At 39.6% G+C, this 21,821-nt stretch overlaps 1 protein-coding gene and 2 pseudogenes across 3 annotated transcripts in view; 1 reads left to right on the top strand and 2 right to left on the bottom strand.

The window, feature by feature from the left end:
- 4930519F16Rik (RIKEN cDNA 4930519F16 gene) overlaps positions 1–21,821 on the top strand; it is a 73,655-nt gene that overhangs the window by 13,736 nt on the left and 38,098 nt on the right. The window contains exons 3-6 of one of the 3 annotated variants that reach the window (NM_001382418.1): positions 8,628–8,875; positions 9,956–10,095; positions 12,723–12,869; positions 13,327–14,123. In NM_001382418.1, coding sequence (NP_001369347.1) covers positions 8,628–8,875; positions 9,956–10,095; positions 12,723–12,869; positions 13,327–13,371 — 580 coding nt within the window. In that variant the 3' untranslated portion in view covers positions 13,372–14,123. Of the gene's footprint in view, positions 1–8,627; positions 8,876–9,955; positions 10,096–12,722; positions 14,124–21,821 lie in introns of those variants that run through there. The other 2 variants (NM_001358270.2, XM_011247688.1) reach the window with 2 other exon arrangements.
- Positions 6,254–6,772, bottom strand: Gm14847 (predicted gene 14847; annotated as a pseudogene).
- On the bottom strand, positions 14,735–15,214 carry Gm9050 (annotated as a pseudogene).

Below are 21,821 nucleotides of genomic sequence, written 5' to 3'. Positions count from 1 at the left end.
CATGACCCTTTTTTTTAAAATTAAAGAACCGAATAATATTTTATTGTGTAAATGTGCCATTTTCATTATTCACTCAGCTGCCGATGGACATCTAGGCTGTTTACAATTTTTTGGCTATTATAAATAGAGCAGCAATGAACATGGTTGAGCTAGTGTCTCTACAGTAGGATGAAGTGTCCTTTAGGTATATGCTCAAGAGTGCTTTACCTGGATCTTGAGGTATATCTATTCCCAGTTCTCTAGTGAGCTGCCACACTAATTTCCAGAGTGGCTGTTCAAGTTTTTACTCCCACCAATAATGGAGGAGTGTTCACTTTTTCATATCATGGTCAGCATGATCTGTTATTTGTGTTTTTGATTTTAACGATCCTGACAGGTATAAAATGGAACCTCAAAGTAGTTTTGATTTGTATTTCTTTTTTTTAATATTTATTTATTTATTATATGTAAGTACACTGTAGCTGTCTTCAGACACTCCAGAAGATGGCATCAGATTTCATTACAGATGGTTGTGAGCCACCATGTGGTTGCTGGGATTTGAACTCAGGACCTTTGGAAGAGCAGTTGGCTCTCTTAACCGATGAGCCATCTCACCAGTCCCCTTGATTTGTATTTCTTTGATTGCTAAGGATGTTGAATATTTGATTAATTGTTTCTCAGTCATTAGAGACTCCTGTTGAGAATTCTGTTTACTTATGTACCCATTTTAATTGGCTTATTTGGCTGTTTGATATCTAGGTTTTTAAGTTCTTTATTATTTTAGATCTTAACTCTCAATCAGATATGTAATTGGTAAAAATTGTTTCCGATTCTGAAGGCTTCCACTTTTTCTCAATGACAGTGTTCTTTGACTAACTTTTCAGTTTTTTTTTAAAAGATTTATTTATTTATTTATTATATGTAAGTACACTGTAGCTGTCTTCAGACACTCCAGAAGAGGGCGTCAGATTTCATTACGGATGGTTGTGAGCCACCATGTGGTTGCTGGGATTTGAACTCGGGACCTTCGGAAAAGCAGTCGGCGCTCTTAACCACTGAGCCATCTTGCCAGCCCAACTTTTCAGTTTTATGAGTGCCCATTTTTCAATTGTTGATCTTAGTGTCTGTGTGATTGGTGCTTGTGAGTTCAAGGCTATTCCCTACCTTATCTTCTATCAAATTCAGGGTATCTGGACTTATGTTGAGGTCCTTGATCCATTTAGAGTTGTGCTTTGTATTATTCTATATCTGGCCATCCAGTGTGATCATCATAATTTGTTTAAGATTCTGTATTCTTTCTTTATCTAGGCTTCTTTATTTATTGCTTCTTTATAAAAAGAAATCAGGTGTTGATAGGTGTGTGGATTTATGTCTGTGCCTTCAATTTAACTGATCAACATGTCTATTTTCATGACAGTACCATGCTATTTTTATCACTGTAGCTCTATAGTACAATTTGAGGACAGGAACAGTGACCTTTCGAGCATTTCTTTTATTATCCAGGACTGTTTTAGCTGTTCTGGGTTTTTTTGTGTTTCCAAATGAAGCTGAGAATTATTCTTGCAAGATCTGTGAAGAATTGTGTTGGAGCTTTGATGGAAAGTACATTGAATTTATACATTGCTTTTGGTAAGATGACCATTTTCACTATATTAATCCTACCTATGCATGAGCGTGGGAAATCTTTCCATCTTCTGATATCTTCTCTCATTTATTTCTTCAATGTCTTAAAGTTTTTATTATACAAGTCTTTCACTTGCTTGGTTAGAATTATCTCAAATTATTTTTCTTTTGAAGCTATTGTGAAAGGCATTGTTTCCCTGGTTTCCTTCTCAATCTCTCTGCCATTTGTATATAGGAAGGCTACTGATTTTTTTTTTTTTTTCAGAGACCGGGTTTCTCTGTGTAGCCCTGGCTGCCCTGAAACTCACTCTGTAGAGCAGGCTGGCCTTGAACTCAGAAATCCACCTGCCTCTGCCTCCCAAGTGCTGGGATTAAAGGTGTGCACCACCACAGCCCAGCAGGCTACTGGTTTTTATTTTTAGATTTGTATCCTGATACTTTGCTGAAAGTGTTTATCAGCTGTAGAAGTTTTTCTTCATGGAGTTTGGGGTCTTTAGTATGTAAAATAGTATCATCAGCAAATAAAGATACTTTGACTTCATCCTTTCCAATTTGTATCCTCTTGATCTCCTTCAGAATCTTTCTCTAGCTAAGATTCCAAGTAGTATATTAGATATATAGAGAGTGGACAGCTTTGTCATGTTTCTGATTTTAGTGGGAATGCTTTGAGTTTCTTTCCATTTAATTTGACGTTGACTATAGGCTTGCTGTAAATTGTCTTTGTTATGTTTATGTGTGTATCCTTTGTAACCCTAGTCTTTCCAGGATTTTTACCATGAAGGCATGTTGAATTTTGTCAAAGGCCTTTTCTGCTTTTAATGAAATGACCATGTGTTTTTTTGTGTTTCAGCCTGTTTATGTGGTGGATTACATTTATCAATTTATGTATGTTAAGCCATCTCTAGATATCTCTGATGAGGCTGACTTAGTCATAAGGGAAATTAAGTTCTCTTTCATATTGAATCTTTATGTGGTTTGGGTATCAGGGTAGCTGTGCTCTCATAAAAGAAATAGGCAATGTTCCTTATGTTTCTATATTGCTGAATAATTTGAGTAGATTTGATGTTAATTCTTCTGGCCCTGGGATTTTTTTTTTTTTTTTGGTTTGGTTGGGAAACTTTAAGTTACTGCTTCTATTTCACTGGGAGTTTTGATATTTATCCTTTTTTTTTTCAGGTTTCCCGGTATGGTAGAACTGTACGTGTGCTCCTGATTCTCTAGGTTTTCTCACTTTCATTTTGTCTCTAGTTTAACGAATCTATATCTCTTCTCTCCTTTTTATTAATTTGTTTAAGAGTTTATCAATCTTATTGATTTTTCTGAAAGAACTCCACATTTCGTTGGCTCTTTGTATTATTCTTTTTTGATTGATTGATTCCAGCCCTATATTTGGTTGTTTATTTCTTTTTTGGTCTTTACCTTTTGGGCATGTTATTTTCTTTTAACATTTTAGATATATGATTAATTTACTAATATGAGATCTTTAATTTTTTTATGTAGTCACTTAGTGCTATGAACTACTACTGTCTTCATTGTGTCCAGGTTTGGACATGTTCTATTTCCATTCTCATTCAGCTATAAAACCTTTTTAATTTTTTTCTTGATATCTGCCTTGAAATTTATTTTATTCAGTAGTGATTTGTGCAGTTTCTATGAGTTTGTATACTTGATGTTGTTTCTGTTATTGATATTAATCTTTAATACGTGGTGATCAGATAGGATGCATTGTGCCATGACAATTTTAAATCTGTTGAGACTTGCTTTGTTCCCTAGTGTGTGGTCCATTTTGGAGAAAGTTCTATGGGCTGCTGACAAGAAGGTATTTTATTTTGTGTTTGGGTGAAATGTTCTATAAGTATGTTAAGTCTTATTAGTATGTTAGGTCTATTTGGTTTATAATGTCAGCTCCAGCATTTTGTTTGTTTGTTTAGTTTTTGTCTGGATGAACTATCTATTTGTGAAAGTGGGCTATTGAAGTCATCCACCATTCTTTTTTTTTTTTTTTTAAATGATTTATTTATTTACTTTAATGAGTCCACTGTAGCTGTCTCCCGAGATGCCAGCAGAGGGCATCAGATCCTATTACAGATGGTTGTGAGCCACCTTGTGGTTGCTGGGATTTGAACTCATGACCTCTGGAAGAGCAGTCAGTGCTCTTAACTACTGAGCCATCTCTCCAGCCCCATCCAATATTCTTGTGTGAGGGTCAATATGTGATTTTAATTGAAACAATGTTTCTTTATAAAAACTTGGGTTGCCCTTGTGCTTGGTGCATAAATGTTTAGAATTACAATATTCTTTTGATGGAATTTGTCCCTTGGTAAGAATGTCGTGTCCTTTCTCATCTCTTCTGATTAGTTTTGTTTTGAAGTCTGTTTTATTAGATTTAAAAATAACGACACATGCTTGCTTCTTGTTTCATTTATCCTAAAGTGATTTCTATCCTAGATATTATGGTGTGTTTCTTTGATGCAGCAGAAGGATCCTATTTTCTAATCAGTTCTGTTAGTCTGTGTGTTTCTATTGGGGAACTGAGTATTGATGTTGAGAGTTATCAATAAGCATTGTTTATTGATTCCTGTTATTTTGTTGTTATGGTGTATGTCCCCCCCCCCCTTTAATTTACTGTTCTGGGATTATTTATTCCTTGGATTTTCTTGGTATGGTTAACCTCTTCAGATTGAAGTTTTCCTTCTAGTACATTCTGTAGGGCTGTATTTGTAGACAGATACTACTCAAATTTGGTTTTATTATGGAATGCTTTTCTTTCTCCATTTATTATGATTGATAGTTTTTCTGGGTATAGTAATCTAGGCTGAAATCTGTGTTCTCAAAAAGTTTGTAGAACATATTTTTCAGACCCTTTTAGCTTTTAGATTGAGAAGTTGAGTGTTATTCTAATGGGCCTACCTTTATAAGTTACTTGGTCTTTTTCTCTACCAGCTTCAAACATTCTTTATTTTTCTACACATTTAGTGTTTTGATTATTGTGTGTCCCGAGGAGTTTCATCTCACAGCCTATCTATCTGGTATTATGTATATTTATCTTTTTAAATCTTTTTATTAGTTCTTTGTGACGTTCACATCATACACCTCAGTCCCACTCATCATCTTCTCCTTTTATACTCACCCTCCACCCTTGCCACCCCCCTCAAGAGATTAAAAATAATCTCATTGTGGAAGCTGTAATTTGTCACAGTGTGCCCCACAGTATACCCCGTTTGTCCACACTTCTTTACTTGTAGATGTTCATTGCAATGAGTCATTGGGCTGGTCCGAGTTCTCTGGCTTCTGCTACACTATCAGTACAGAATCCTCTCAGGAACTCCTCTCAGATATCCTGTTGTTGCCCCTTGTCATGGAGACCCTGTGGTTTTGGATCTATAGAATCAGGCCCTTCATGCACTCCAGCAGTTCATCAACAGGGTACATTTTGGGGGTGGTCCAATTCATAATTCCTGGATCTGGGTCTGAGCGGTATCAGAGCCAGCTTTCCTACATTCACAACCTAGGGTTAGCTCACCAGCAACCTCCCCCCACTTCCCGACCTCTACCCCAGAAACCTGGGTCAGCTCTGCCCTGTTGCCCAGGCAAGGTGCAGGGCTTGCTCTTAGAGAGTTGCTGCAGGTGAGGTACATGACTCTCATGACTGTGGGGTCAGTTTTCCCACCTACCATGGGTGTGAAGGGACAATCTGGACTACCTCACAGCAGACAAGTTCAGCTCTCCTAAGCTCACACCCTTAGGGCTAGCTCACCTGCAACCCCCATATCCAGGGCCAGGTCCACTGTGCTTCCCATGCAAGGTGTAGGGCCTTGAGTGCTATTGCAGGTGAGGGGTAGGATCAGCTCTCCTGCCCTCATGACCCCAGGGCCAGCTCTGCCACCTGTTGTAGGTGGCAAAGGATGAGGGTGGGGGAAGGCATCTTTTTCCCTTACCCATGCTGCTGAAGTGCAGACAATTGCATAGCCAGATGTCCCATTCTCAGACCTTTGAGTCACCTCATTCACGCCCTCATTAGCAAGGTCAGCTCTACTGTGGTGCCCAGGTGAGGTCCAGAGCCTATTCTCCGAATGCTGCAGCAGGGGAGGGGCAGGGCCAGCTCTCCTCTGCTCCCAAGCTCCCTAGGGGATGGCTCACCTACAGCCTTCATATACATGGCCAGCTCTACTGTGCTGTGTGCAGGCCTTGCTCTCTCAATGGCTGTAGTAGGTGAGGGGCAGGGCCAGCTTTCCTGCTCTGATGACCCTGGGGCTAGTTCTCCTGCTTTCAATAGGTGGCAAGGCGCAAGGGGGGCATTTCTCCACTGCTTATGTCACTGAACTGCAGAAAAGTACTGCAACTGGCTAGGGGTGGGGTCAGCTCTTTCCTCTCATGCCCTCAGGGCCAGATCTTCAACAATGCCCAGATGAGGGGTGAGGCTCTCAGATATCAACATATCTACTTGTGGCAGCCCAGACTAGGGACATCCCCCTGGCCTTTGGTGGTAACAGACCCCTGCTCCAGCCCCTTGCAGGAATTATTGTAGTAGGGTCTAGGCATCTGTTATTGGGGTGATTGAGGTGATTCTAGTTTTGCTATGTGGCCTTGTTTTTGTTAGGTGGGCTCCCCCTCCCCCACCCCGTTCTTAATTCAGTGGCTCTCTGGTCTGGAAGAAAGTATTGGGCTTCTTGACGGTGAAGCATGGCTTGGGCTGGCATTGCAACACGTGGTGGTACAATGGGAATTTGATCTTGGAGTTGTGGAACTGCTTTGACAGCCTGCCAGGGGCACCTGCCAGCTGCAAATCTCTTCTACCTTCATAATCTCAATTGAGTGTGCACAGATATCAGGCAGCTGTGTTGCAGTAGCACTGTGTGACTGTGCCAGCAGTGGTCAGGTCCCAGTACTCTTGCTGTATGCCACTGAGGGGATCATAGCACAGCCAGATGCCAAAGTTCTTCACAGGCAAGACAACATGGGTGACTTCTCAAACACCTGCCCACAGTACACATTCTCCCTGGATGACTTCTTCATCCTCTTCAGCTGTGACATGAAGTACCAGAAGCAGGACTTGGCAACCACATGGTTGAGTGCAAAGATAAAGATGCATATTCGGTACAGTGGCAATATATGGCACTTTGGGGTTGTCAAGCAGCCCTCCACACTCCCAAAGTGTGCCTGATGCCTTTGTGGCAGCGTCCTCATTTGCTGCCACTCACAATAGGCCTCTTGTGCCTTCTTAATCTTAGAAAAAGTGTAGTGGCTGTGGGTTTCATGGCAGAGAGTGCTTCTTCATGTCGGTTGGTGGTAGAAAGGAGTAGAGGTGGGCTAAGAGGAAATGCTTAAAGAGGCTTCAGCAAAGAGCTAAAAGGATCCTGTTTAAACTGAGAGGCAGGGTCCCTGGGAATTGTATGTGTGGTGGGAAGATGGGATTTTGCAATCAAGTTGCAGAAGGACAAAGAATAATCTGGAGAAGCAGGGGTGAATGGACTAGGGGGACTGTGGGTCTGAACTAGGAGCTGGAGCCTGTAGTCAATATAGTTGAGGTGGGAGAAGAGACACTAGTAAGCAAGTCTGTTACCAGGCTCAGAATAAGAATGGAGAGATCCTAATGGAGGACAAGAATGTCAGAGTGACGAACATACTTGAGTCCCTGACAGTTGCAGGCACTGCGGAGCCCTGGGTAGAAAATATTTTGAGGTATTGGTGTGGGGATACAAGGAGGGGGTCAGTGGAGAGGGACCACCAGAAGGAGGAAATCTGTGCTCACAACAACGTTTGGTGGAGTCCCCCAGGGACTAGAGATAGGACGGGAGGACAGAGCCCTGCTAGCATGTAGCTATAGGGCTGGGGATGAGATGGGAGGACAGAAAGGAGGGTAAAAATCATCCACCTGAATCCAGGACCAGAGTGTCCACAACGGGACCCTGGTAAACTTCTTTCTATGTATCCTTGGCTGGCAGAAGGCCGTGTTTAAAGCAAGTTCTGTGGAGTCCTCAGAAATTGAACGTAGGGTGGGAGGAGAGGAACATGAAAACAGTCTGTTACAGGGTTGGGGATAAGACTGGTGAGACTGTTGAGAGTGGAGGATGCCTACCTGAGGTCCAGACTGTTCTGGCCACTGGGGATCCAAGGTGGAGAATCTGGGCTTTCTTTTCTTTTCTTTTCTTTTCTTTTCTTTTCTTTTCTTTTCTTTTCTTTTCTTCTCTTCTCTTCTCTTTTTCTTTTTCTTTTTCTTTTTCTTTTTCTTTTTCTTTTTCTTTTTCTTTTTCTTTTTCTTTTTCTTTTTCTTTTTCTTTTTCTTTTTCTTTTTCTTTTTCTTTTTTTCTTTTTCTTTTTCTTTTTTTTTCCGAGGCAGGGTTTCTCTGTGTAGCCCTGACTGTCCTGGAACTCACTCTGTAGACCAGGCTGTCCTCGAACTCAGAAATCGGCCTGCCTCTGCAGTGCTGGCATTAAAGGTGTGCGCCACCACTACCTGGCTGGGTTTATTCTTCAATTTGAGAATGCTATATCTGAAATGGAGTTTGGATAGGCTGACCTTCTCTTTTCAATTTATGGAATTCATTAAGATCCAAGTATCAAAAGCAAGTTTTTCAGGCTGGCGAGATGGCTCAGCAGGTAAGAAGAGCACTGACTGCTCTTCTGAAGGTCCTGAGTTCAAATCTCAGCAACCACATGGTGGCTCACAACCGCCCATAATGCGATCTGGCGCCCTCTTCTGGTGTGTCTGAAGACAGTTACACTGTAACTGTACTTACATGTAACAATAAATAAATCTTTTTAAAAAAAGTATAAGTTTTTGAGAATCAAATAGTTGGTGGTGAAGCAGTAGAACTATAAAGGAACCAAAGGCCAATAGAATATAGTGCCTTATATAGGCACTGTGTGGCCTGGAATTAAGATAAGATTATGATGTCAAATAAATGAAAAACTGGGTTATTTTATAACTTTGAATTTGACCTATGCTGCCTTTTATAAGATATTATATGGATTATCCTTTATTATCATCAATTAGATTGTTGCACATTCTTTTTCAACCCTAGGAAACCGTTATACCTGGACATTTCAGGAGTAAATTACCCAGAAAGCACTTCACATGGTCAAAGAATCTGCCTCCACCCCAAGTTTAATCTCAACGATGAAAATGATCCAATGAAAGCAGATATTGGCTTGGTTATTCTTGAAAAGCCTATCGATGGGGATGAAATACCACTATCCCAGTCCCCTAGTACATCCCTGAAGAGCTGTTCTAAGTGCCAATACAAGAGCTGTTATGTGTATGAATATCAGAGTAAGTAAAAGGAGTCAAGTTACACTATTTTGTGATATTGGCTCTAGGGATATGATTCATTTTCTAAAGATATTAAGTCTCTAAAGAGGGGAAAATAATTTAGAAAATGTAGTAGGGGTCATTACTGATGTCCACCAATCTATTCAAAATAATCTGAAGCATAAGAAAGGAATGGACTATGCCTGAATTTAAGTCTCAACTCTTGTTACAGAACTCTTTCTATATTCAGGTATTTTAACTATTTCTTGTTGCTGTAATGAAAGATCTAACAGAGATGATTTGAGACAGAATAGATTTATTTTGGCTCATGGTTTCAGAAGGTTCCATATTTGCCTTCTTGTTCCTACGTACTGGGGAGAACACTATTGCAATTGAAGCATGTGGTAGAGGCTGCTTTTCACTTCTTGGTGGTCAGGATAGTAGACAAAAGGGAGGAGTACAGGAAAGTGCAAGAGTAAGATATTGGCCTAAGAGTGTGTCCCCAGTTAGCTACTTCTTCAAGTATGGTATACTTTATACTTTTAAGAATATATCAATGCTACTATCATATTCATCAAATGATTAATTCATTGTTTTGTTCAGAGTGGTCATATGCTAGATGTTTGGAAATGCTATAAGATATGTCCAAAGGTGGGCTCAGGTATCCCAAGGTGTTTCTTAATCCGATTAAGTTTATAATCACGACTAACCATCATGTTGGGTAGTGATGGCACATGCCTTTTAGTTCCAACACTCAGGAGTCAGAGACAGGTGGAGCTATGTGAGTTTGGGGCCAGTCTGGTGTACAAAGCATGTTCAAGGACAGCCAGGAAACCCTGTGTTGACAAAACAAAACGAAACAAAGTAAAACAGAAGACTAACCATAACAACAGTTTAAGGAAGGTGTGAGTGGTTCAGAAAGTAGAAGGTAAGGAGATATGCAAAGAGAGAAGAGAAATGAAGGAGGAAAGGAAAGGAAGGGAAGAAAGGGAAAGATGACTGTTTTGGGAACATTATGTGATTGAATTGAGAGTGGTGACAAACCGAAGTCTGAGATCCAGTGCTTTGCATCTCAGCATCATCCTTTATGTATCCTTTTAGGTAGCAAGAAACTTGGAACCAGCAGAGTAAAGAAGATAGATGTGCAGCTGCTAGATTTCTCAATGTGCTACCCCCAACATTCCAGTTTAGAGAAGGCCGTGGGCTTGTGTATTCAGAGTCAACCACGGGAAGACTGCTGGGTAATCATATACCAGAACAATATTAGGAACAAGCAGGAAATGAAAAAAGTACAATTATATAAATATGCAAGGAAATGTTAGATAACAGGACATAAGGAAGTTGGTGTCAGGCAAATATGTGAATCTGGAAGTTTCATTCAATATTTGAGTGGCATAGAGTTTGCACAAGGAAGGCTTTAGAAACAAATGAGAAATACAAAAAAGAATCAATGGACACATACATTTTATCTTTCTGTTTTTAATTTTATTATAGCCTCTCTGTAGGTACTATACTGAACATGTATGGCTCAAACTTAGCTGGGGGAGGTTTAGAAGACACAGATACAACTCATCCCACCTATTCATGCAGAAAGGCTGTAGAAAATAAAGCCCTATGCAAGAACATTTTTAGGTACTAATATACCTTGGACAATTTAAAATTGCACACACAAATAATATTGAAAGACTTCAAGGAAAGCATTAATCTGAAGTGTGGAAATCCTGACTGAATTACTTCAGGATATGACCAGCCTTTCGTGCTGGTAATGATGAGAAATACTTAAGTAAACAAGAATGAATGAAAAACTGTTCAAAACCCTGTTTCAAATTGAGATGAGGGAATAACACATGCAAAGCTATAGAGTTAGTAGCTAGGTGTCTTAGAGGATCATCGCAAGGAATGAGATGGATACCAGTGAAGATAGGACAGGCTATTTTCTCATGAGTTTATATGTATTTGAGATGTGATCAATAATAAGTAAATAATAACAGAAGTGATATTAACTATTTTGTGGATAATAAATAGAGCAGGGCTGATTATAACCTTGTGTTCCAACTGCAATCTGAAAGAATTGGACTACAAAGACAGCGTTAGCGTAAAATACTTGCAATGCAAGATAGAAGAGTTTTTGTCTATATAACCCCATTCAAAACAACTAGGTAATCAGAAAAGGCATCTGTTTAAAAAAATTAATAAAAGTGTTTGAATGGAATTATGGGAGAACTGATGAAGCAAGTAATTTAATACCAAAGCAGTGTTACAAGTATAGTGTATTGAAAAGGCCAATACAGAGATTTTCGATGTGTAAATATGTCTAGAATATTTCCATAACAGAGAAGACAAGCCAGGTGGCTATAGTATCTTAGTCAACAGCAGCAGTAGATAGCATCAAGGTAGTAATAAGGGTTTCTAAGACCTTATATGCTATTATGACAACTACGCTTTTGACATTGTTAGAACTTGAAAGCACTCATTGGAGAATTTTTAAGCAGAAAGATGTATTTATTGGTCTTTCTTAGATTTTAAGAGGATAAGATAGAATGCCGTGTTAAGATCAGATGTGAGAACAAGAAGTATGCCTTTTCATAAAGACACTATATTTCCTAACAATAGAAGCATTGCTAGATAAGAAAATTATTAATTATTAAAATAATTTTTGGGAAATTATTGAAAGTATCAGAAGCATTATTTGTTGAGAGACTGGTTAACATAGTGTGGAGGAGAGAGAGGCACAAATAATGATTTCAAGTTTTTTTTAAATTTTCATTTTTTATTCAGTTCATATCCCAATTACAGACCCCTACCTCCTCTCATCCCAGGTCCACCCTTGTAACTCCCTCCCCTCATTGCCCATCCCATTCTCCTCAGAGGAGGGGAGCATCCCTTGGGAATCACCCCTCAAGGTTTTTTTAAACTTGAACTTTTGGAGGGGTCTTGTGACTTTCACTAGGAAAATAAAGCAAAAGTAAGATTTTGTATGAAGAAGATCAGTTGTTCTTTTGGGGTTTAACACTGTTTGATATAACTCTTAGAAATCCAAGTTCAGTGTTGATAAAGTGGCTGATTGTAAGAGTTTGAAAATTAATTAGTACTGACATATTCTATTTTTTAAATTTTTATTGAATAGTTTCTTTATTTACATTTCAAATGTTATCCCCTTTCTCTGCTTCTATGAGGGTGTTCCCCCAGCCAGCCACCCACCCCTGCCTCCCCACCCTGGCATTCCCCTACACTGGGACATCCAGCCTTCACAGGACCAAGGTCCTCTCCTCTCACTGATGCCCAACAAGGCCACCCTCTGCTACATGTGTAGCTGGAGCCATGGGTCCCTTCATGTGTACTCCTGGGTTGGTGGCTTAGTCTCTGGGAGCTCTGAGGGTACTGGTTGGTTCATATTGTTGTTCCTCCTATGGGGCTGCAAACATCTTCAGCTCCTTCAGTCCTTTCTCTAGCTCCTCCATTTGGGACCCTGTGCTCAGTCCAATGGTTGGCTGAGAGCATCCGCCTCTGTACTTTTCAGGCTCTGGCAGAGCCTCTCAGGAGATAGGTATATCAGGCTCCTGTCAGCAAGCACTTCTTGGCATCATCAATAGTGTTTGGGTTTAGTGACAGTATTTGGGATGAGTCCCCAGGTGGGGCAGTCTCTAGATGGCCTTTCCTTCAGTCTCTGCTCCACACTTTGGTACTGACACATTCTATATTCTCTCATATGTTTCAACTATATGTGCCTACATCTTACATTATTAATTTTTGGGAGCTGCTTGATAATGAATATTATTTGAATTTTTCCCTCCCCCTCACATAGTATATGGACTGTATACATAGTAAACTGTATAAGTGACATATATTTCTTGGTTTCCTTATTCAGGTACAGAGAGCCAGTCCTGTTCTATGTCTCCTAATGAACCACTGGGAACTAGTGGGCCTCATACATAAGACTTCAAAGATATGTCAAAATCCCGCAGTCATCATTAGAACAGCTCCTTACTTTACCTGGATAAAACAATTCATCAAGGTATCTAAGAAGCTACTAAATCCTACTCGCTCCTTACACTGTAGAACATTGTATGAAAATGAGTATGTTCCCCAAATCAGACATAGCCATAATTATTTCACAACTCTGGCCTCTAGCGATTATCTCTTGAGGATTTTACAAGGAAACGTAGGTGTTTCTCCACAAACTACACATACCAACAATGTACCAACAATCTTTAATTTTAGTGATCTAAATTATCTTGCTGATAGTTATAGATTGTTCCTTGATAAAAACCAGACCCCACAACCTGTCCAGCAATTGCCTGTTGCTGGACTTCCAGGAAAATTTGGACAGAATTTAATTCAGTATCAGCCAAATACTCCTCCACATAATATAGGTAATTTAAGTAAATCTCCACTATCTCAGGTTATTTCTAACACAACTATATCATATAATTCTTCTAAGGCTGATGGTGATAATTCCTTGGGTTTTGCAGCAAACAATACTGATGAGTCTTTTGATAAAATCATGGCAGATATAATTAAACAATCAAGCCCAACAGAAGATGATGAAGAGGAACCTGAAAATCTCTATGAGGATAGTATGGCTGATAATTATTGGACAGAAAATGTTGCTGATTTAGAAAAATACCAGAATCTTTTGAGGACCATGTCAGAAAAACCTCAGAATCAATATACAACTAAGGCCAGCTTACCACCAAATTTATATTTACCTGAAGGAGAGGTACCCTGGGGACTCTCTACTTCAGGTGCAACTGTTAAAAAAACAGACCTGCCCATGAAATGTCTACAACCAAATGAAACATCTAATATGTCTCCTTTTGAAAGTAGAGGGATTCCCAAACCAAGTGGTGTAATTAAGCTCTGGAATTCCCCTTTTGGCTACAATGTTGTAAGTTCTCAAGATCAAGCAGTTACTGATTCAGTAAGAGCTCAGAATTATCCTGTAACTGATGCCAGTCAACTCCAGATTCTACCAGTGGACAGCATTGGTATGCCCTCGACTCCTAAATTTACCTATGAATCTTTACCTACTGATTTTGAGGCTAAAACCCATCAAAATCCAAATTAGCACGATATAGTACCACCACAAGGCCAGTCTTCATCATTTAAGGCCATTTCACAACCTGTAGTTGAAATTAAACCCCAACTGAAAGCTGAATCTGAGAGAACTAGACACCCAGACTTGAAATGTCATTTGTCCTTATGGAAAATTATATAAACACTTATGTCTTTTCAAAAAAATTAAAATAAAAACAAATTGAAAAGCAAATTATTAATTAGATCTTGTTCCCTATTTTGTAAGTTTTAAGAGGATTTTTTTTTTGAGGCTTAAGAACCATTTTATTAGAGTTTAAAAGAAACATAGCAGGGCAGGCAACCTGAAAATCCAGGCCGATTCCAGAAGAAATATGGAGAAAGCCACGCCTTCTTGGGTTAGATATGAAGTTTAGTAATGGAGGCTCCTAAGCAGCCTCATGGCAGAAGCAGAAGAGGGGGATACAAATAAAGCAAGAGAGCCCAGTACATCAATGGGGGGTGGGGAGGGAGCCCAGACATTGGCAAGTATTCAAAAGATGGGGAAAAGAAACAGATGCGTTTTGGAACTTAGGACTCCAGGAAGTGAGCAGACCACAAGGTGGAGGCCCCACAGGTGACTAGAGCCAAGACAGAGTTTCGGCCAAGGAAAATACATTCTCTCATTAAGGAGATAATTGTTCCTCCCATCTCTTTAGTATATTTTAGGTCAATCAGTGCTCCTGAGGTATGGTCCTTTGGCCAAATAATTGACAGATCTAGCTGGAGTAACACTCTTTTCTTCTTTCAATCCCTTGGGTAGATTCTCTGGGGAGTGAGCAGGAAAACGGGCAGGGTAGTGCTGCTTAAGCCCCACTCAGTCGTCCTCCAGCAGGTTGATCTTGGTGGGGTCAAAATAGTTGGACTCCATGATGGGGAGGCCACTGGCCTCTTGGTGTTTCACCAGCATCGCAGCTTCCCGGCGGGCCCACTCGATCATCTTATAGTTTGGCACATAAGCCACAAAGGTAGTGCCAAGGACCAGGGCGATGGAAAAACCAAAGAAGAAGACTGCGTGCATATTCAAGGCATCCACCTTCGGGTAGTCGTCGTAACCATGTGGAAGTCTGGGTTCTTCAAGTACACGTTTTCGTCCTTGGGTCCTCCATCCACTGCACGGTCGGTTCTTCCTGCTCCTTTTGGGCCGCAGCGGACTGGGCGACCACAGCCCTGGAGGAGCTGGATTTCCAGCAAAGTGGGGCAGCCTGGAGCCGTCGAATTGCGGAAAGGCTGCGAGCGCACAAACTTAACCGCCAGGCCGCCATGACAGCTGCAGTGGTGGGGCAAGAGGATTCTTTTTACAGGTGGATCAATTTAATGGTTTGAAAGCTTTTCATGTTGAAAATTATTCCAAGTTAATTGAAGAATCACACAGTTTAAAACTACCACCAGGAGCTTGAGAGATGGCTCAGCAGTTAAGAGCTCTTGGCAGCTCTTCCAGAGGTTCCAAGTTCAATTCTCAGCCACCACATGGTGACTCATAACAGTCTGTAATGAGATCTGATGCCCTCTTCTGGCATGCAGCTGTACATGCAGATAGAGCACTTCACATACATAAAAAAAATCTTAAAAAATTCATAAAAAAGTTAGCTGTGCTACATTTTTCCTAAGTTGTAAAATTTTTGAAAAACTGTTGTTCAACATAATCAGAATATTAACATAGATACAACTCATCCGTTTTATTTATAATTTTTATGTTTGTACTCATTTGTATATATATTTTGCAATTTTCAATGCATAAGACTCATGTATACTTCTTCACAGTCATGAGATATAATAGTTCTATTGCCATAAAGCTTCCTCATGTTACCATTTTATAGTCACATCTACTGCTTTCTCACAAGAATCTTGCCACTAATCTTTAATAGGCATTAATATGTCCTCCATCACAAAAATTTGATCATTTTGACAATATTATGATTGGAATCATATTGTATAAGATATTTTGTAATTGGCTTTTTATTCAGCATAACCTCCTTAGTATTTAAGTTAATTTGTGTGCCAAAATATGTACCAGTAATTATTTTAATCACTTTGTTATGTTAGAAGATATGGGCATATCACTGTTTCTCTATCCACTCACACATTGAAAGCTATCTGGATTAGTTTTTTTTTATTATTGCAACTGGTTTATGTGGACATTAATATGCAGTATTTGTGTGAATACACAACTTATTTTTTCTAGGATCAAGCTTCCTGGTTAACTCGTCTTAGGTTTTTTTTTTTTTTCCTCCTGTTTATATCATAAAACATTATGACAAGAGCAACTTTAAGGGAGATGCGTTTGTTTTAGCACATGGTTCAGATTATAGTTCATTTTGGTGAGGAAATTCCAACTGCAGGAGCTTGAAGGAACTGGGCATTCATATCTACAATCAGGAAAAATGCATGCTAGTGTTCAGCTCGTCTTCTCTATTGTATACAGTCCAGAATCTCTTGCCAAGGAGTGATCTCATCCACAATTTGGATGGGTCTTCCCACATCAACTAACACAATCTAAATGCTATCCCACTGGTGCACCTGGAGGCTCATTTCTCAGGTGCTTCTTGATTCTGTCAAGGTGACAACTAACACTTACCTGGTGATGACATGTTGGGATTTTTATTTATCTAATAATAGTTGTGTGTGCAACTGTCAAAAAGAATACAGAGAGATACCACAAGCAGTTTCTTCACTAGTAATACTTTGTAATAACATAGATCACAACCAGGATATGACCATAAACCTATGACAATTCTGTGAAGATAATAGAGGATGCGGTGGTTTGAATAATAATGGCACCCATAGGCTCATATATTTTAATGCTTAGTCATCAAGGAGTGGAACTCATGGATAGGATTAAAAGGATTAGGAGGTGTGGTCTTGTTGAAGGGAGTGTGTCCCAAGAGTTTCAAAACCAGATGCCACTCTGTCCCTGCTGCTTGCAGGGAGATCATGGTGTAGAACTTTTAGTTACTTCTCCAACATGGCATCTGCCTGTGTCCTGACCTCCATGCTCCCTGCCGTAATAAAAATGGACTAAGTCTCAAAAACTGTAAGATGCCCCCCAGTCACGTACTTTCTTTTATAAGAGTTGCCTTGATGATGGTGTCTCTTCACAGTAATAAAACATTGACTAAGAAAGAGTTTTTTTTTAAAGCATTTTATTTCATGGCATTTATGTATCACAGTGTGTTTAACAATTTAGTTGTTGAATAGATACAAATATTACATCAAGTTCTTGCTTAAATGTACTAAACTGCTAAAAGTTCATTCACAGGATTATGTGTAAATTTCCCATGGGTTTTTTCCTGAGAAAACCCAAGACTGACATTTCTGAGTCATGTGGCAATAATAAAACAATTTAGTTTTGTAAGAAACTGCCTAACTGGTAAGGAAGATACAATCCAAATTATATACTGAAAGAAATGGCAAGGCCAGTAATTTAGCAAGTCAGAGGATAACTAGCATGCAGTAGCTTAGGACATGAAGCACTAAGAAGACTGACAAATTGCCAAAGTTCTTATTTGTTATACATTACATTAAAACTAATTCAGTTATCTAGGTAAAAAGGAAAGATTGGAACACTTTAAAAAAGGAAAATAAAACCACTGTGTCTTTAAAAGATAAACATTAGTTTCTGTTGAAAATAAAAAATGGTATGCCACACAACATCTTCGCATGTCTCCCCATTCCCTAAATAATAGAGTATGTTTATGTTATAAGGTAAAAAAAAATCCCCTTAATTTGAGGCGAAAGTGCTAGGAGAGAAGTGAGAGACAATCATTGCCTCTTTTTTCTTTCACTGGTCTTATTACATGCAGGTGAGTATATTCCTGAATAGACTCTTCCCAGTCTGGATAATGTTACTTGTATGTATGTTTTCAGGAGGTCCATTTGGTATTGGAGAACCCATTAGTATGCTCCTCCATGGAGAAGAACATTTCTCTTCTTGGGATTCCTTAGTTGCCTGTAGTTCCTTGTTTAAGGTTGGGGCCTTGTGACCTTTTCCTCATCCAAAAGCATGTATTTTGGTGTTATTTTTATTTTGCTCATGTTCAGGAAGTTCTGTTGGCAAGGCTTTATTTTTTAATTTTTAATTTTTTTGTTTTTTTGTTTTTTGTTTTTTTTGAAACAGGGTTTCTCTGTATAGCCTAGCCTGTCCTGGAACTCACTTTGTAGACCAGACTGACCTCAAACACAGAAATCCGCCTGCCTCTGCCTCCTGAGTGCTGGGATTAAAGGCGTGTGCCACCATGCCCGGCTTGGCGAGACTTTATAGATGCAGCTTCTATCATTACTGAGACAAAACCTCACAGCAATTGCCCTGATCCTCTGTCTCTTACAATCCTCTCTCCTCCTCATCTGTAATCTTCTCTGAGACTTAGGTGTGAGAGTTGTACTGTAGATGTATCTTTTGGGACTGGTCTACACAATTCTGAGTTTTCATTGCTTGTAGTGTTCTGTCATGGCCTCCAACTGTTGTAAAGAGAAGTTTCCTTGGTGTGGGGCAAAGACTATAATTTTCTGTGGGTATGAGGATAGATGTTTAAATTGTTGGTAGGAATTATGATAGTTTATTAAAGTATGAGTTGGTACCTCTTCAACATCCATGATTTCACTATCATTGACTAATTTGCTAGATTTCCAGTACCAAGCATGATTCCCCTTTTGTTGAGTGGGTCTTGAGTTCCATTATAGAGCTATTAGCAACCACTAAAGTATGTGTGCCACTGTTGCACCCTTACAGTGATTGTGCCATGCTGGCCTTTGATGTGCTTCATAAGTGTCATAGTTGAGTAGAACTATTGGTTACTTCCCTCCGTTAGAAGATTTCATGGTGCCTTCTGGTACCATGAAAGTTAGTCTTCATGAAGGGCACAGTCAGGTCAATTCCTGTTCAGGGGGTCTCTGGCACCTGTTTCTGAAGTGCATGGTGTCTTCAGCAATAGGGACTTAACCTTCTATCTCTGAGAGGTAACCAAGGGTAACAGTAATAGGTTGTATACTTTGGGAATCTCTTGAACAGTGCTCCATCAGATAAGATGAGAAAAATTCATTTAACTATATATATATATTTATGCACAAAACTACATGTATTATCTATCATTTTTTAGGTAAATAGTTAATAATATTATTCCTTGCATTTTTGGACACTTTTATTGTTTTACCCATCTCTTGGATTCTCATGTATTTACCACCTTCCCCCTTTCCTTCCGAGAGCCTGCCCCTCCCCATTTTAAAAACCAGATCACTTGTGTCCTGCTATTCCCCTTTGTCTGCCCTCTAACCACCTTCTGTATTTCCTCCCCCTAACCCCACTCCCTGTAAGCACTCCTTTTGCCATTTCCCTAATTGGATGATTTGTACCCTGTTCTTCACCTCTCTATTGCTCTCCAGCCCACCTACCGTGTCAATAGTTTGGAATCCCACCAACAGTGAATGGGGAACTCGTTTGAGACCTCTCTTATTCTGGTCGGTCCCAGGCCCATTTTTCAAATGGGTCATTTTTGATTCTGTTTTGTGAGTTCTTTGTAGATCCTGGATATTAATGTCCTGTCAGATATATAGCTGAAAAGATCCCACCCCACCCCTCACCCCCTGTCTTAGTTAGGGTTTTACTGCTGTGAACAGACACCATGACCAAAGTAACTCTTATAAGGACCACATTTAATTGGAGCTGGCTTACAGGTTCAGAGGTTCAGTCCATTATCATCAAGGTGGAAACATGGCAGCATCCAGGCAGGCATGGTGCAGGAAGAGCTGAGAGGCCTACAACTTCATCTGAAGGCTGCTAGCAGAATACTGGCTTCTAGGCAGCTAGGATAAGGATCTTTAAGCCCACACCCACAGTGACACACACACAGTGGCATAAAAGGGTTATATGGGTTGGGGACAGGTAGGCAGGCTCCTTGTCTCTTTTAGCCTCCTCTTTCAAGGGATTCTTGTTATCTTTAACAAAATCTCAGTTGTTCAATTTTATCAATGAAGACCTGGGAGCTAGATGCTTTGGTACAAGCCTGCTATCTAAGAGAAGCAGAGAAAGCAGCCACATAACTTTCCTCCTCAGCCAATGTCCCCAAAAGAAGCTCTCCTTCATGCTGTCTCAAAATTCCTTCAAAGTAAATGTCTCTCCCCTCTACTTCCTGTGCATCTGTATCTATCCATCCTCCTGATTTTGTCTTATTCTCTTTTTTTCTCTGTTAACTTCCTGTCAACTGGTTGCTTGCTCTTCCTCTTGACTTGTGGTTGACTTTCTTTAATCTTGTTTACAATATTGAAGCAGGGTGCTCTTGCATTAAAGGTATGTGCTACGGCTGAGCACACCACAGCTAGTAACAGACATTTTCAGTAAATAACACAACCTCAGGCTTATCTGTGATCAAATAACCTGCAACATTTCTCGATTTTTGTCTAAATAAAAAGGAAAGATTTTAACCCCAGCACAGTAAAACTATTCACAATAATGAAGCTATTTCTGTCGAGCTGTCCACAATGTCCATCTTCATTTTATTTGGCAGTTTCAGGATTAAGTATTTTTGAGTTCAAAGTTCTGTAAAATGTTCATGTCTGCCTCATATGAACTCAGCAATTTGAATGCCCTGAGTAGTATGTAGTCTGAAGATTACTTTTGGTGGTGTTTGTCATCTTAGTGGCAATCCTGGCTAGGTAGAACATAGTCAACCCAAAGGTGTCCACTGTTTCTGAAGAACCTAGTGGCAGAAGAGGCATAGGGCAATTTTTCCCAGTGGTTAGCATTACCAGAATCCAGGTGTATTCGTACTGTGGGGTCCCATCATCTTCTTGGAGACCTCAAAGCTTACTGTTAGGAATGGCAGAAAATGTAAGCATTTAAAATGCCACATTCAGCAGAATCACATTCTATTAAGTACATCTGAGATACACAAACTTTGTTCCTAGTAACCTGCTTCAGATTAAAACCTGAAAACATGTATAGATGAAGTTTATTTCTAGAATTAGTTAACACATTGTATGACTACTAGTATCATGACAGAAAGTCTGTATATATGTATATATAATAATAGTATATATTAATTTTATATATTTTGAGATAATATTTAGTACTTTAGGAAAAAAATTTAAAAGTCAAATGAAGACCAAAAGATTATGGGATTAGTGGCCATAGAATAGTCCCTTATTTTTTTGTTTTCCTCTATTCCATAGCAAATGGTTCTTCTGATATGCGACAGAGATTTTGGATTTTTCCTTTAACACGCATGCACGGGTTTAGAGAGAGCCATGCTTTAATCCCAAAACCAGCTTAATTTTGAATTGAATTGGGACCACATAAAGACCATTTGCTACTTATTTCTGCAGAAACAAGCTCGAGGTGGGCAATCCCACTTGGCCAATTTAATTTACTCTTTTACTTGGGACATTTTCTCCTGGTGATTTGTTCGTTTTCTTCAGATGTTTCCTGATCCCCTTTCTCCATCCCCTCCCCTCTCCTATCCATGTTCCTCCCTCCCTCTGACTCTCTCCCCTCTCCTATCCATGTTCCTCCCTCCCTCTGACTCTCTCCCCTCTCCTATCCACGTTCCTCCCTCCCTCTGACTCTCACGACTATTTTGTTCTGACTTCTATGTGAGATTCAAGCATTTTCACCTGGATCTTCCATTGTTTAAAACTTCATAAAGTCTGTGGGTTGTATCATGGGTATTCTGTACTTTTCGGCGAATATACACTTATCAGTGAGTACATATCATGCAAGTCCTTTTGGTTCTAGGTTAACTCAGGATATTTTCTGGTTACACCCATTTGCCTGCAAAATTCATGATGTCCTTGTTTTTAATAGCTGAGTAGTATTCCATTGCGTAAATGGACTACAATTTCTTTATCTGATATTTGGTTAAGGGATACCTGATTTGCTTCTACTTTTGGGCCATTATGAATA

Source organism: Mus musculus, chromosome X (assembly GCF_000001635.26).
Source record: "Mus musculus strain C57BL/6J chromosome X, GRCm38.p6 C57BL/6J".
NCBI classification, from domain to species: domain Eukaryota; kingdom Metazoa; phylum Chordata; class Mammalia; order Rodentia; family Muridae; genus Mus; species Mus musculus.
Note: the sequence above shows the minus strand (reverse complement) of the source record. Positions and strands in the feature narration are given on the sequence as shown.